Here is a 16900-nt window from a genome sequence, read left to right as displayed (position 1 = left end):
CTGTTCTTCAGAAAAATCCTCCAGCCCCTGCACATTCTTTGGTTTTCCAGCATCTTCTGCATATTTGAACCCTTTCTAAGGGTTGACTGTATGATTTTGAAATCCATCTTTTAAAGGGTTAGTTCACCCAAAAATGAAAATCAGCCCATGAATTACTCACCCTCAAGGCATCCTAGGTGTATATGACTTTCTTCTTTCAGACGAATCCAGTCGTCACACAACTCGAATACAGTACACAATTTTCATGATCCCTCTTATTTAGTTTCAATTCTTAACATTTTGCACATTCTGCAAGGGGTGTGTAAACGTATGAGCATAACTGTATATCATTATATCCACAAATATATTAAGCAGCACAACTGTTTTCAACATTCATAATAGGGCTGCACGATAAACTGCATGCAATATTTAACGAACATCTTGTCAGAAAGCCGGTTCTGTTGCTCAATGTGAAAGCACGCAGGTGATGGAGATTTACCGCTGATTACAGAACCGGCTTTACTGATAAGATGCGCGTTAAATATCGCATGCGATTTATCTTGCAACCCTAATTCACAATAATAAGAAATGTTTCTTATGCAGCAAATCAGCATATAAAGCATTGTGTGACACTGAAAACTGGAGTAATGGCTGCTGAAAATTCAGATTTTCCATCACAGCAATAAATTACATTTTAAAATACATAAAAAATAGAAAAATGTTATTTTAATTATTATATGTTGTAATGATATCTCACAGTATTACTGTTTTCACTGTATTTTTGATCAAATAAATGCATAAGAGACTTCTCTCAAAATAAAAAAAAAATAAAAAAAATCATACTGACAAACATTTGAATGACAGTGTAGTTGACCATCATGTTGGGACCGGCTAATACAACAAAGCATAAGCTTTACAAGAAAGCTGTTCTAAAAAAAACACTAGTGTAAAATGTTTAAAGCTTGTGAAAAAACAGCTGTTTTGTTCGGATGTGTTCGTGAATCCTGGAAAAGAAGCTTGTACCTAAAAAAAAAAAAAAGAGCAATCTTGCGTTGCGTGAGTATGATTTTGATGCTACTGCTATGCCGGTGACTCATAGGTCATCCATTTCTCATCAGAAAAACACAGTTTTGACAAGCATTAAACCCGTGTGAAATACACCACTGCATCAAGGGAGGACTCGGGGTTTGATGCGGAAAAACACGGGCTGGGGAAAACAGTTTAGCTAAGTGGGAAGATACAGCTACTATCAACCCTCTCAGTCAAATTAATATGCACTAAAGGCCCCATAGAGACCACATTTGCATACACTGGTGTCATGAAAGCACTTGAGCGGTGGGCTGCCGTGGGGTGGGTGGGAACAGAGGGTTGGAAGTGTTGCATGACGGCGATGGGGTGATTAAAATTCGTTGGCGTGCTTATGACAGCTTGCCTATCCATCAGGCGACAGGCATCGAGGGGATATCGTTGTAACCTCTGCACTCCGGGCGGCCCCCCTCCCTACGAGATGCATCTACGTTGTCTGCATGCTTGCACATAGGCTACTGAAGTGTCAATGAAACAATGCAAATTTTTTTGTCTAGATCTATTAACTTATTCAAAAATCCCCTGCATTGGTTTAATTTGTGTATTTATTTTGATACTTTTCAGGGAGCATAAATGTCAGTGTGATACAACTGTTCTGATATTATAATAAAGAAAAGAGTCTTATTGCAAAGGAAACACGCAACTTTACATAGTTCAGTTAAGGCTGCTTTGTGCCTGCTTAAAATTCAGTGTAAAAGACAGTGTTTCCATGCATCCAAGCCAGACTAAATTACACCTGCTAAGACCCACCTCAGCCCATAGTATCAAAGTATATCATTGTAATTAATGTGTAAATGTATTTAAGCCACCACTGAGCAGCATTACACATTGTGTAAAGACCCTTAAATGGCACTTTAAAAGCACTTCTGTGCCACTTTGCAATGTAAATTTGGCATAAATATCAGGTTCTTTGAATTTATGACTTAAAATGTAACTAAAATGTCATGTGGTGCAACTCCCTAAAAAAGGTATTGATATTTTTGAATTAATAATTCATTATATTTGTAAAAAACCTTGAACAAACGTTATATTTTTTAATGTTTAAGATGTGCATACTCTCTTTTATTTAACGTGTGAAAATATTTGATTACTTTTTACATGGCCATCACACCAAATGACATTTTTAAAGTTAGCCAACATATACTTTTCTTTAAAGCTGCAGTCGGTAACTTTTTTTGTGTTCAAAATTTACAAAATTAACATTAATAAGTGAGTACATGATGAATCCATTTTCCAAACAGTGTTTTTGGCTTATCCTGAATCACTACGGTACACCTATAATAATTTTTTATATTCGGACTATTTCAGACTGTTACTGGTGGAACCGCTGCGGAGTAGCCCAGTACCTGCATGATTCATCTTAGACATAAACAGAGAGAAGTAGCTCCGGCTACAATGTTCTTCCGCAAGACGCATGCAGTTCTGATAAAAAACTAAAAGTTTTTCAAAACCATATAAAACAAAGTACATTCATAGAACGTACAATTATAATGGATTTATTTAGTTCCTTTCTTTATCATGTACAATCTTATACGTCATTGACCCTGAAATAAACATGCAAAGATGTGTGTTCAGAATACAAATGAAAGAACCACAGAAGCGACAGCATTAAAACAGGTGCAGAGACCTACAGTTGGTCATAAGGACCTTCTGTATAAACAACAGCCCGTGTGTGCAGTAATTGGTGGTTGGAGTGCGATCAGCAGAGTAAGGTAATTGCGACCGAACGCTGAGAGGGCCTATTAACTGAGAGCTTCAGAGAGAACATGGGTGCTTGGGTTAATGCATAACCATGTACAAATCCCTGCTGTTCTAACAGCATTCAGAGAGTCTCGCATTCACACATATATCAGACACAGCCATCTCTACAAGCTGCCATTCATTCAATTTCTTGACATACTTAGACAACGGTGAAAATGGCCATTAGTGCCAAGTGAAATCATTAGCAATTTGATAAACCCAGAAGGGAATGGAAGAAATGACTCGCAGGGCTTGCAAACACACACACGGGAATGAACACATATTATCCAGAATTGAAGGTGTGCGCTGAGGACGTTTGTGATTAATCGATTTATTGATTGTTCATTTTATCCCTAGCGTGCGCAATAACGGTTAGCCGCATTGGAAAATAAGAGTGGATGGCTACAGCTCAAGGCTATGAATGTGGGGAGATCAAACTTGTTCATCCGGTAAAAAAGTCAGGAGCGAGGTGGAGAGGTAGAAATAAAAATTAAAACATGCTGTCACCATTATCGTCATCCATCTTTGAGGCAAGGAATGACCGCATGACCTCTAATTTCAAACTGCCCTCCTGCAGCTTTGGGCAGATGGGCACAAAAAATTATGAGTGGAGACCAGCAGCAATCCTAATTAGCAGAGGGGATGCTAATTATTTATTCATTATGAACAAAGGGCAAAGGTGACAACACTTGTTGGGTGTCGAAAGGATGAAGATAAGAGGGGGAAAAGCTTCTAATGGGAAAAAATAGCATAGAGCCGTTTATTGTAGTGCTGGGCGGTATAATGGTTCATACCGAATACAGGTGTCGTGAAACCAGTATAATTCAGAAAAATACCTTGATATAAATTTTTGGTCATACTGCCCAGCACTAGTTTATTGGTTATTATCTTTGTCAACTAGTAGTTAGCCATGCTTTTGGATTTGGAAAAATAAAAAAACTGGCATAATTTAAGGTACTGCAACTGTACTTGTTTAAATATATACTGCTTGCAAGTTTGGGAAATGTTTATTTTGAAAGGATGCATTAAATCAATCAAGACTATACATGTTAAATACTGAATTGAAATGTTTCTTGAGCAGCAAATCAGCATATTAGAATGATTTTTAAAGGATCATGTGACACTGAAGACTGGAATAATGGCTGCTGAAAATTCAGCTTTGCATCACAGGAAAAAAAATTATTTTATATGTATTTAATAATAGTAATAAAAATCATTTAGTTCAGTAAAAGAACAGACACTACAATTAAAAACTGAACGCGGCTGCTCAATGCAGCGTGCCGAACGACAGTCGCATCACAGATCAGATTTCATTTCTCCAGTGAGAAGAGTGAGTCGAGCTGACTGACAAGAAGAGTGAGTGAGTGAGACAGACAAGACGATCGCGGATGATTTAGTTTGGCAATATTTTGGATTTAGAAAAGCCTGTTGACTTTTGACTTTGGAAGTTTTTTTTTTAAACATTTGTTTCTTATTTAATTGGTTCCACATTGTTTGCTGATTTTTACTTTATTTAAACTTTGTGTCATTTATTTATTTTATTTGACATCAAGGTGTGCCTCCAAGCTTTCTTACTCGTTTTGCTAATAAACGTCCTACGTTTCTTATTTATTTGGTTATATATTATACATGTTTACTTATTTCCAGTTTGTATACCTATTAAACTTTATGCAAGTTACGCGATATAATTTTTTTCAATAACGGTGATATGATTTTTAAACACATTTCCGATATTTCGATATACATTACCATACATTGATTTATTTTGGTGTTTGACTTCGTTGAATAAACATGAGCGCTGCACATTTCAAAATTAAAACACGTCGCGGGTGTGCAAATTCATTTTTCATAAGTTTGTATGCACAGACATCTGTTGTGGGCGTTCTTGGCAGTTTTTACGAGGCTTTTTTTAATAGTGTTCATATCGATATCGGAATTATATCGTATCGACCGAAATTAAGAAATATATCGTGATATAAATTTTGGCCATATCGTCCAGCCCTAGAACAGAGGTTGCCTAATACACGTTAAAGCAATGGACAACAACAAAAAACAAACCAACTGCTGTACCTGCATCAGCATACATCTACAACTTCAACTAACTTCCCTCTAAGGCCTATCTTACGTTGTGATCAATAGTGAATCAGAAATATCTCAAGGACAAAAGTTTTATTTCCAGCATGAGCTACTCTAGACTGATGTTTAAAAAAGTGAGGTCTACTTGTACATGGAATGACTCAGCCTGTCTAAAGCTCTCCAAAATTATTTTTCTGATGAACAAGTGCAAAGATAAAAGCCAGAGAACATCTACTTCAATCTTTTCAGATTGAGAGATGTGAAATTACACGCATGTCCTCAGGCCTCTGAATTCTCCCTTAGACTGTGCAGATAATTCTTATCTCAAAGTTTTTAAATTGGAATTTCCCCCCCCATTTAATTGGATTATGCTAAAAATTTAGCAAGTGGCACTCTGGATAAGATTGCCATGAGCAGTAGACTACTTTTTGAGCAAATTCAGATAACTAAAAAAAAAAAAAAAAAAAACATACAATCGCAATTCAAAACACACTTTTCACTTTAGAAACAAACTCGGCCACAAATCTGCAGCCTAATTACGTAAAACACAGAGTGGGAAGCACATCAAGCAGATTATTTCATGATCTGTGCATTGTGATGCATGAAACAGAGGACTGAAATGTTGAACGACATTCCATCGCCACATTATTGGCCCTCTTCACCCCTCAGATGCAATGTTAAATTTCTCATGAATACCAAGCAGTAAAGATCTGATTAATGGCTGAGCGCTGTGTAATAGCGTCAGTCACCGCGGCTAATCAAGAAGAATGCCACATGATTAACCCTTATTGAGAACTGTTCCTCAGGCAAAACACAGGAAAAATTAAAGTCATACATCTTCAGAATTCACTAAGGTGAGATTGTACCATTCGTCTCCTCAATCTACAAAGCTGACACGCTCCCCATCCGAATCCAAACCAACACTTGCAACTCGAGACACACGTTTGAGGTTGCACAAGCCAACTTTTCAGATGATATACATCATTGTAGAAGAGACAGAAGAAGAGGAACTTACCGATGCATACGTCAATTTTGCCCTTGATGGCGGCTTCATGGAGCGGAGTGTAATTCCAGTTGTCTCTGGCATTGGGATCGGCTCCTTGACAAAGCAACAAGCTGACCACCTCGGCGTGACCGAAGGAACAGGCGTTGTGCAGCGGGATCAATCCCCCATCGTCTCGTGTATGCACATTTGCCCCCGTCTGCAAGAGATGTTCCACCACATCTTTTCTTCCAAAACCTGTAAGGCAAAAATCAGTTAATCAAGTTTACAATGTACATTTTAGCCATTTCTAGCAAGAAAATCATTCTACACTTGTGCTGCCGTTCTTTCCATTGACTGTCAAATCTTATCTATGATTTTAATCATGATATGAGAACCTGTTTCAACAGAAAAGTACTTTATTTTTGGTTTGTTTAGGTTACAGACTGAGAATACTACTGGATAGGAAGAGGAAGGAAATAAACCGGTTTCCCACAAAAGAGCTCAATGACGATTAATATGTGTGTACAAGGATCATTCAATAACTTTATTGATATAACACATGCATTATAAGCATCTTAAAAATGCAAATTCCCTTCAATAACAAGCTTATCCCAAGAAGAAATGTATTTGTGCACATTTAAAGGAAAATAGGTTTCAGAAATAACACTATTTATGTCCTGGTGTAACTGGATCCCTCCATGAAATGTCTTGGCAAGTGCAGTTTTCCTTTCTGTGTGGACATATTTCCTACTGCAACAGGAAGCTAGGGTGGGACATATCAAATGGCTCCTTTATTTGTTTTAAAACGGCCCCTAAATAACCACACATGAACTCAAATCAACAACATTTTGTAGTGAATGCATTTACAAAGAGCAATTTCTAGTTGAGCATAAAACGAAGATATAGATATAGAAATGTTAACATTCATTAATTTGGAAAATGTCGTTTTAAACCCCCTTTATCGTTCCAGTTTTACTATGACTGCGGAAACACTAAATAATGTTGTTATAATCAGTTTTGGGGAGTAAATAGTTACATGTAATGGAATTACGTCATTTAATTACAAAATAAATGTAACTGTAATCAGTTACAGTTACTGAGAAAAAATTTAATTAAAGGGATAGTTCACCCAAAAATGAAAATTCTGTCATTAATTACTCACCCTCATGTCGTTCCAAACCCGTAAGACCTTCGTTGATCTTCAGAACACAAATTAAGATATTTTTGATGAAATGTGAGAGCTCTCAAGACCCTGCATAGACAGCAACACAACTGTAATGTTCCCAGGTCCAGAAACATAGTAAGGACATCGGTAAAACAGTCCATGTGACATCAGTGGCTCAACTTCAGTTTTGCGAAGCTACGAGAATACTTTTTGAGCGCAAAGAAAACAAAAATAACAATTTTTTCAACAATTCTTCTCCCACGAGTTACGTCTTCCGCCATTTTAGAGAGTATCACAATGGTCGGTACCCTTAAAAGTACCGAGTTCGGTACCCAACCCTAATCACAATGCATACGCACGCTTTCCCCCAAGCGTAAACAATGCTGATTACACCGATTATGTTCAAGCGCGTGCTTTTCCCCTCGAATGTAAACAACGCTGATTACGCAGATTACGTTCATGCGCGCTTTCTCCCCTGAACGTAAACAACCCTGATTACTTCGATTACACTCTGGGTACTCTCCAAAATGACGGAAGACGTAACACGGGGGAGAAGAATTGTTAAATAAATTATGTTATTTTTGTTTTCTTTGCGCTCAAAAAGTATTCCCGTAGCTTCGCAAAACTGAAGTTGAGCCACTGATGTCACATGGACTGTTTTACCGATGTCCTTACTACGTTTCTGGACCTGGGAACATTACAGTTGTGTTGCTGTCTATGCAGGGTCAGACAGCTCTCAGATTCCATCAAAAATATCTTAATTCATGTTCCGAAGATGAACAAAGGTCTTACGGGTTTGGAACGACATGAGGGTGAGTAATTGATGACAGAATTTTCATTTTGGGGTGAACTAACCCTTTAAATTACAGTTGCTTATGAAAATGTTAACGATTACAAAGAGGGTTACATCTGAATATTTTCACACATACAGATTTGATTGCTTTCTTTCCCAAATTGCATTGGCTGCTTTAAAATATGAGACATTAATGTTTCAGGAATTTAGAACACAGAATAGGACACATGCTTATTTGATAACCGTTTTATTTTCTATTTGGGTTTATGTATATGCTTTATTTTTTAAGATTAATAGTTTTTTCCAAAGCATTGTTAGATGCCAGTGTTTCCTGTCTATGCAAAGATTTGTTTTCAAAAACAGTATCATAGCTATTAAACTATATCTTGTGATTTTAAATCTGTATTTAACCGCAGAACAATCTCAAAGTAAAAAGAGGTGCTAAAGTCTGATTTTGTGGTGGCTGCGCTTCAAAATTAAATTATTATAATATTTATTTAAGTCAAGAAGGATTTTAGAAGTCTGACAGTTGTCAGTGTTGAGTACTACTGTTAGGTTAACCCTGCCTGCTTTATCAAATTTAGAAAAGTAATCAAAAAGTAATCAGTTACATTAATAAAGTAAATGAAATAGTTACACTACTTATTACATTTTAAATAGGGTAACTTGTAATCTGTAACCTATTTCCAAAGTAACCTTCCCAACACTGGATATAATATTGTGACGATTAGATGCATATATATTTATAACCATGTAAGAATTTTTCTTCAGCACCAAACACGACATTTACTACATTAATGTTGTGTATTAAGTGTTTTGACAGCTGTGGAGGATCACAAGTATCATGCGATGGTCCGGTTTCAGTTTATCGTAAAATTACGCGAAACAAAGTAACTTAAACACTAATTTTGAACATTCGAGGACAAAGTGCAACTTTAATAGAATGTTTATTACTTTTATCGATCATCTCCCGGTGCACTGCGGTTCATTCAGTCTGTATGTCGAACTTTATTCACTTTCGGTAACGCATCAAACGAAAACAAACACGAGCAGACCAATATAGCTCGCGGAGTGGTTAACTTTCTACTAACCTAGATGTTGCATGATTGTCCTGTTGGCCACACTCTACTTTATTCCCCTTGTCCCCGTTTCCTTTAAACCCCTCTTGAGCCCCATCTTACTGTTTATTTAGCGACCTAAACCGTCTAACAGTTACCTGGATGCTTTCCAGGTCTAGATTGATCGCAAACATATAACGTATATTTGTATTTACCTGCAGCGAAGTGAAGCGGGGTGGACTTGCGCCCGGCCATGTCCTGTGCGTTTACATTGACCGAATCCACCAGCCTCTTCACCCGAGACACGTCCCCATTCCTGCAGGCCTCAAACAGTTCTCTGAAAGCCCCACTCGTCCCGCAGACGCTGCCTCCAGGACTGGCACTACCGGAGTCGGGAGTGGAGCCCGCACTACTGCCCCCGCCGGTGGTAGACGAGCTAGCGCTGCTCGAGCTGGAGCTGCTGCTGCTGGTGCTGAGGAGCGGAGCGGGGACTTCAGCAGCGATCTCCGGATCCCCGATGCTTTCCGGCCTCTCGCCAGCCGCAGAGCCGCAGGTGTCTGTGGGGGACTCTGGAGGAGTGAGGGGACTGGGGTCGGGTCTTAGTGGGGAGGATAAGTTTTGTTGTTGTTGCTGCTGGGAAGTGCGACGAGACGTCGCCATTTTCGCACTCAAATCCCCCTCTGGCAGCGAAAACAGTCGGGGAGAACTTCCGGGAAGTGTCAGGGTAAAACTTCCGCTTGCAAATGACCAAAACGGACAAATAATATTTTTTTGCTATCTGTGTCTTAACACCATGGTAACCACAGTTTCCGCCAGCTAAAATCAGGGGAGGCTTGGTATCATCAAATAAATAAACTAATAAATGAAATTAAACAAAAAGACAAATAAACAGGCAGAAATATATTGTTCTGAATATAAAACGACAAATAAATCTCTGTTAAGTGTTATGTAAGTAAATCTAGCCTACCTAAATGTTAGTCAACAGAACTCAAAATAAAACATTCCTGCTATTATTGTCGATGGTTTATTCCTGCTAAAGAGAAAAAAAGCATTTAAACTAGTCTAAGATGGTTTGCTGGTCTTCCAATGCCTGCCTTGTTAAAAGGTGACTAAAAAAACCTTTAAACCAGTTGTCTTACCAAGCAGAGCAGCTAAAACCAGAAAACCATCTTACTTAGTCTGTTTTTTTTTCCAGCAGGGATCATCAGTGCATATAGAGCGTCTTTCAATATATGAGTAAAATAAGATCTGTGATTCACAAACTGAATTCAATAGTTGTATGATTCAACAAGCACGTAAACTTTGTTTTTTAACAGATCAACATACTTTTGTTTACAACATCAAATCCAAAGTTTGTCTTGGATGTATAAGCAGCTGTTTATGAAAAAAAAAACTTTGCTACTCATTTCCTTGATCCTCATTGGGCAACTCAACCATCACTGATCCAATATTGACAAAACAAAACAGCAGATTGCTCCTCTGTAACAGTCTGTTTTAACTGTTGCTAGATATTAAGCTAGTGAAAGTGATGACCTTCTGAGGTCAGAGTTCTTTTATTCAGCTGTTTGGAAATATTTGGTTGCCAAAGCTGAAACACTTACCCAGAATGAACCTATGCTTAAGTATCTAAGGTTCTGTTTGTTTGATTCCTGTTACATAATGACAATGTTTGCGTGAGAATCACAGAACTCTTATCACACCGACAGTCCAACGTTACTGTTTACAAAGTTATTTGATTTTCTCCTCATGTTCAAAAGTTCTAAAGTGTAAAATACAAGGGACTGTCTGAGTAAACAAGAAAAAAAAAAAAAAAAAAAAAAAAACATTATGTGATGCCCAAATTCACAGTATTCATAAAACAGTAGGCAATGACCTACTACTACCGGTGAGATTCTGAAGTGCACATCCAATAGACACTTTACTATCCAAGAAGGCCATGGGAGAGGATCGACTAAACTTATGCTGGTACTGTAGGCCATATAATATAGGTCAACATGACGAATGTAGTATATCCAAACTGCATTCATACTACACATTCGTAGAACATGCTTTTAACAGCAGTGAAGTAATTATTCAAAAAAGTGCCACAGAGAATATACTATTTCGGACACAAGGTTTTCCAGTTAATCCTTTCCCTTAATTTGTTATGCTGATAATGTCTTGGGGGGAAAATGTAAAATTGTTTTAAATATACACAGGATTGAATGTACCCTGGAAGTTCTACAGCTGCTCCATTTCTGTCATCACTGCTCTGTCAATCACAGAGGTTCACAAATGAACCCATGTAGCCCCTGTACAAGTACTGATGTGCCTTTCTGCATGGGTGTCATACCAGCTGTCATAAGCGTCCAGTGCTGTAAACATGTCTGAAAATACTTTTCCAAGCACAATACTTCAAATTATTGTCGCATATGTTTTTGTCTGAAAGAAATAAAGATATTAGAGTGCATAATCACAAATAAATACAACACCTACACAAATATATTTTCTTTTAGACTTTGTGTATTTATGGACCTTTTGTTTTATTCATAAATGATCAAACATATTGCACAATGCAGCAGCATGACCTCCATTTGACCTCTTCTTGTCACCTTTATGTACAGTTGTCCTATTGATTCGGAATGAACAAGCCTGAACAGCTGTTCTCCTGTTAACCTTCTCTACAGTCTGTTTTAGTTCACTATTTCACAACCCATGCGCCTAAAACAGCTTCTCCTTTTCTACTGACTATGGCTGTTTTTTGGCCCTACAGTGTTACTGTATCTGGAATTATCGATGGATTTTCCACACTATCTGTGCATCAGTTGTGGCAGCAGTAGGATGAGGTATACCACAGTGTCCCAATGTCTCCACATTGACACTGAGTATAATTCTGACTCCTATATGATGAACAATTTTGTTCAGCTTGACTTTTAATTAAATATAAAATATGTATTGTTTTTTAAATGTTAAATTTCTAGGATATAGAGTCTTAATAAAGTCCACTATAAAGTACAATATTGGGATTTTGGGAGCAGAGAAAGGATGTTTGAAAAAAAACATTGCTTAGAGGTGATGCACACAATTATGCACATGATCAAAATACTGTATTTACCTTACTTAACCTTTTAAATTGTCTAAATAGACTTGCATGCTATGCACAGTGATAGAGATAGGATATTAGATTAATTACTGACACCACAGTTTCCTGAGCCAAAATCAGCTAGATTCTGTTTCGCTGTTGACAGACAGTAGTCAGTATTTTTCTTTCATTGCATGTTGCTTTGACTTCATCTACATGTGATTGGCATGTTGGACACTCATTTTAGACTGATTTATGCTAGTGAAGGCCAGAAACTATGAACATTACAACCACAGGATAAAAAAAAAAGACTTTTTATTTCTCAATTCAGACATTCGAGTTTGCATTTCGCAATTCTGACTTTGTTCTGAGAATTCTGACTTTATCCCACAAATCAGTTTTTTTTTTTTTCTGGTACAGAATTAAAAATAAAAAAAGTAATTGACACTTTTTATCTTACAATTCTGACTTTTTCCCTATGAATTCTGAGTTTACATCTTGCAATTATTTTTTCATCAAAATTCTGACTTTTTTCTTACAATTGCAAGCATATACTTTTCTGACATTTCTTCTCAGAATTCTGACATTGTATCTCACAATTCTACGTTTTTTTTAACACGATTGTGAGTTTATATCTCACAATTCTGAGTTTATATTGTGCAATTATGACTTTTTTCTTAGAACTGTGAGGAAAAAATAAAGAATTGTGATATATAAACTCAGAAATGCAAGAAAAAAGTCTGAATTGTGATAAAAGGTCACATGATACAACTAGACAACAACCACGGATGTCAAACAAATCAGTTTCAAGAGTGCTTGTCCCCTACTAGACAACAGTGCTGAACACATTCCTTTGCATTTCCATTCTCAATGCACATATGTTAACACAATAATCCCAGAATAACTAATGGAATGAACTGAAACATTATCTGCACTGGTCATAGAATGTGAAAGCATTTAGAAGTTAGTGGGTTCATGTTTATGGAAGTAAAAGTGGTGGATATTTTTAAAACACAGGGGGGCCTCCAGACATGGCCTACTGACCCCCAGTCTTTGCAGTCACGTGACATGCCATTGCTCAGCATGGGGTGCATGCATGCCCCTGTAGCCTGCCGTGATTGGTCCAAACAGGTAGTTCACGTGAACACGGGCTGATCATGGCAAAAATTTAATTTTGGTGCCGGCCGGTACAGCTAGGAGGCTCGCTCATTCCGGACGCACATTAGCACGAGCGTATTACTCTAGTGAGCTGAAGCTGCATTCACTAACACGAGACACTGGGCTTGGTGAAGAAGTTTGACCCAGTTCAAATGCCGTGACACAGGTATGCATGAACTTATGCTCTCAATTTGTTTCTCTGGATCAGTTTAAAGCGCACTGGAAGAGCGCTGATTTGATTCGTGTTCCAGCACGAAAAGATTTTTAATCTAAGGGAGGGAGGAAACTTTTATTAAACACGGTAGTGCCCAGGGAAACGGCTGCAAACCAGGAAGAGCATGACGCAGAGCGACATATGATATTAGGCTTAAAGTTTTTAATAGATATGGAAAGGGAAGCAATCTTGCATATCATTGGGATTAAAAAAAATCAAAATCAAAGATTAAGAGAGGAGGGGTTGATCAGAAACGAAGGCAGCAGTATGATAAAGCGTGATGGTATGTTGGACCTGGGCGAAAGTTGCAACTGCAAATGAGCTTCAACAGGTGCGAAACCATTTGGTTCTAAAGCTAATTGCCATTGCCTATTATTTCAAATCACCATTTTCTGTTTTAATCTAAAGCCAATCTTTCTCGAGCCTTACCTAGACAGACCGGAACAATGTTTCATTGTTCCTGACCGTATATGGATACAAGAGATTTTGGGAGTTTTTTTGTCTCAGACTTTTTGAAATTATATTCTCAGAATTTGCTGTCTACAAATTAAAGTTGTTTTTTTGAAACCTATTGCTTATCTTGACATTGTGTAAATTAATGTAAAATTACAAAGAGGGCTGTTGTTACAACCAAACCCACTGCTAGACGTTTTAAATTGTGTACATGAGTTTATTGTGGTAGGGCCTAATCACAGAATTTACTTGTTGAAAGTAGTGTTGAAAATAGTTTAAAATTGAATATAAATATAGGAAATGGAAACAAAAAAACTAACAAATCCAAAAAAAAAAACATACCTTTGTATGGGTTAGTTATTCTAACTATTGTAGCAAATATCTATATTATATATATTATATTACATACCTATAGGCCAGCACGCTACAATCTATATGGGACCAATGGAAGTACACTGTAAAATAGTGTCAACCCTCCCCATCTCCTCAGCCATGACATTTCTAGCAGATTTTCATGTAGATGTAGATGAAAATCTTGTGCAAGTTATATGGCAATTCTATTTTGTCCTGTAAACCCGTATTTATTAAACAGTCTTGCATCATCTACTCCAGGGTTGCTCAGGTCTTGCCCTGGAGGGCCAATGCCCTGCATAGTTGAGCTTCAACCCCGATCAAACACTCTTGAACAAGCTAATCAAGGTCTTCAGGGTCACTAGAAAACCACAGGTAGGGTGAGTTTGATCGGGGGTTTAGATAAACTCTGCACTCTGTCAGATTTTACTGTCACCTTAGGTGGTTGCTGCTCATCTGCAGTAGAAATGTATGTAACTAATTTCTAATTGGTTAAAACAGGGATGTTAAACTCAGCTCCTGGACGGCCACAGTCCTGTAGAGTTTATCTCCAAATTGCTCCAACACACCTAACCTTTAGTTTTCAAGTAATCCCAAAGACATTGGTTTGCTGGTTCAGGTGTGTTTAATTAGAGAGGGGGCTGAACTCTGCAATGCTGTGGCCCTACAGGAACCGAGATTGACATTCCTTCGTTAAACTGCTAGTGTTGCAGCTCACCCCGTGTTACAAAACTCGCCAGTCTGAAAATTAAAATGTCCCTTTTTTAGTAACCCTTAGATAGTATCTCGTCTGAAAATCAGGTTGTTTGTCGTAAAGATTAAGATTCTGGTCTTTTAATGATTTTGAATGAAATGTTTTACAAATTATGAACTCTAGAGGGTGCTCAATATCTTTTGTAGTTCAGTCTCTTTGGTTCTCCATATGCTGCTCCATATCCCCTCCCCCTGGCCTCCAGTTTAGATAAACTTGTGTGACCCACTTACTGCAATCTTTTGCTTAATGTTTAATTATTTGATTCTGAGTCTATATTAAGCCCTGTTTGCTGTGCATAATGATTTGATTATTTTAAACAGAGTATATATGTTAAGGATATTTCATGCTGTGCTATATTAAAGTACAAGTGTGAAATTTGAATTAGTCAAATATTGGAAGATTTCATCGGATTTCAACCAACATTCACAGAACTGGACAGACCTTTCTCACTGTAGTAACGTGGTTATTAATACACATTTCTGCATTTTCAGTGCACGTGACTGCCGTCCCAACGAACCCACCATGCCGATTGAACTCGCCATGCCGATTTATCTGACAAACGAAGAGTTCCTGAACCCGAGGGTGACTACATACAGCAGGCCCTTGCGGCCATGTCTGCACCGGTGTCAAAGTACCAAACTTGGTTTCGGCTCTCCGAGGGAGCAGCCAGAGTTGAATAGGGCCAGCGCACACGTGGCGATACCTGGCAGGGCCAAAAAACAAGTATCTTTTGCTGATCACAAGGGCCTCGCCCTGACGATGGTAAAGGTCTTTTCTGAATTTGATGACCCTATTGACATCCCAACCAACATTGTGCAGTTTTTTAGCTCTTTGGTGACTCTGCCAGAAGGGAAGGACAAGCTAACCCTCGACTTTGACCAGCCGTCTGCAGATTACTTAAAGTTTCGTCAACGTATAGAGAATGAAAACCTCTGCCTCGAACACTGCATGCTTAAGGAAAGATCTATAGCAGGGACGGTCAAAGTCAAAAACCTTTCCTTTGAGAAGTCCGTTAAGCTTCGCATTACGTTTGACACTTGGAAAAGTCACACAGACATAGAATGCCAGTACGTAAAGGACACTTACACCGGCTCAAACCGTGACACCTTTTCATTCGAAGCTACTTTGCCTGATCAGGTGCCTCCACATGAACGCATCGAGTTTGCCATTTGCTATGAGGTCAATGGCGTAACGCTCTGGGACAACAACCAAGGACAGAATTACAGAATTGTTCAATCAGCACTAAAGAAGAGTTCAAATGACTCTATGGTTGACCATCAGCGATATGGTGTGAGCGATTGGGACGTTCTTTTTGACCGATACGGCAGCCCCAGATGCTCACGTGGAATCTTTCCCAATTGGCCAAGCTATGCTGGATATGAAGACATCGGTCCATATTACTAAGAATCCACTTTTGGGACTGTTTATCCTGCACACATATCCATCAAACATTGTGATAAATGTCTCCTTAAAAAAACACGCCGTTCTTTGACCAAGGACCTGTTGGACTGTGAAGCCATATGGACACTTGAGATATCTATCGTCAATAATATTGGATTATGTTGTTCAATAGAGAATGAGTTATGTTTTTAAAAATAGTGTTTATGGTGCTATATGAATGTAATTTATGAGGGTAAATTTGTTTTTTTTGTTTTTTTTCAGTGCCTGTCAAATGCATTAATGCTAGTTTCTGTGCAGGGTTATGTGAAAGTTTTCGAGGTTGATTTTCGGTTTGTATGGATTTGCGTGGACCTTTATAAAATTATACAATGTTAATGAATTAAGTCTAAGTAAATCTGCAGGCCAGTATATTTGCTAAACTGTAAATCATGATCATACAATTTTGACTAAAATTAAGCTCTTTCTTGAGAGCAGCAAATGGTTTTCATCTGAAAAACCTTGCTAAGAGCAAAGACAGAATGACCCAAAAAGAACTCAGTGTTTTTCCCAAAAAAATGTGAGACCAGAGTTGTACTCAGCCTGGATATATGTATACGAATTCTTTCATATGTTTTTGTTCTTTCCTG

At 38.0% G+C, this 16900-nt stretch overlaps 2 protein-coding genes across 3 annotated transcripts in view; one reads left to right on the top strand and one right to left on the bottom strand.

Annotated features, from left to right (window-relative positions):
• Nucleotides 1-9636, bottom strand: part of tnksa (tankyrase, TRF1-interacting ankyrin-related ADP-ribose polymerase a) — a 102491-nt gene extending 92855 nt beyond the window's left edge. Inside the window, exons 1-2 of one of the 2 annotated variants that reach the window (XM_016510219.1) lie at nt 9098-9636; nt 5897-6121 (exon numbers count right to left, since the gene is read on the bottom strand). In XM_016510219.1, coding sequence (XP_016365705.1) covers nt 5897-6121; nt 9098-9542 — 670 coding nt within the window. In that variant the 5' untranslated portion in view covers nt 9543-9636. The remainder of the gene's footprint in view (nt 1-5896; nt 6122-9097) is intronic. The other variant, XM_016510218.1, reaches the window with a different exon arrangement.
• Nucleotides 9637-13063: 3427 nt separating this feature from the next.
• Nucleotides 13064-16782, top strand: LOC107706492 (protein phosphatase 1 regulatory subunit 3B-like). Its single transcript, XM_016510217.1, has 2 exons — nt 13064-13267; nt 15365-16782. The coding sequence occupies exon 2, from the start codon at nt 15396-15398 to the stop codon at nt 16275-16277; it is 882 nt and encodes a 293-aa protein (XP_016365703.1). The 5' UTR covers nt 13064-13267; nt 15365-15395; the 3' UTR covers nt 16278-16782.
• The last annotated feature ends 118 nt before the right edge of the window (nt 16783-16900 follow it).

Source organism: Sinocyclocheilus rhinocerous, unplaced genomic scaffold, assembly GCF_001515625.1.
Source record: "Sinocyclocheilus rhinocerous isolate Xijiao unplaced genomic scaffold, SAMN03320098_v1.1 scaffold1405, whole genome shotgun sequence".
Taxonomy (NCBI): Eukaryota; Metazoa; Chordata; class Actinopteri; order Cypriniformes; family Cyprinidae; genus Sinocyclocheilus; species Sinocyclocheilus rhinocerous.
Note: the sequence above shows the minus strand (reverse complement) of the source record. Positions and strands in the feature narration are given on the sequence as shown.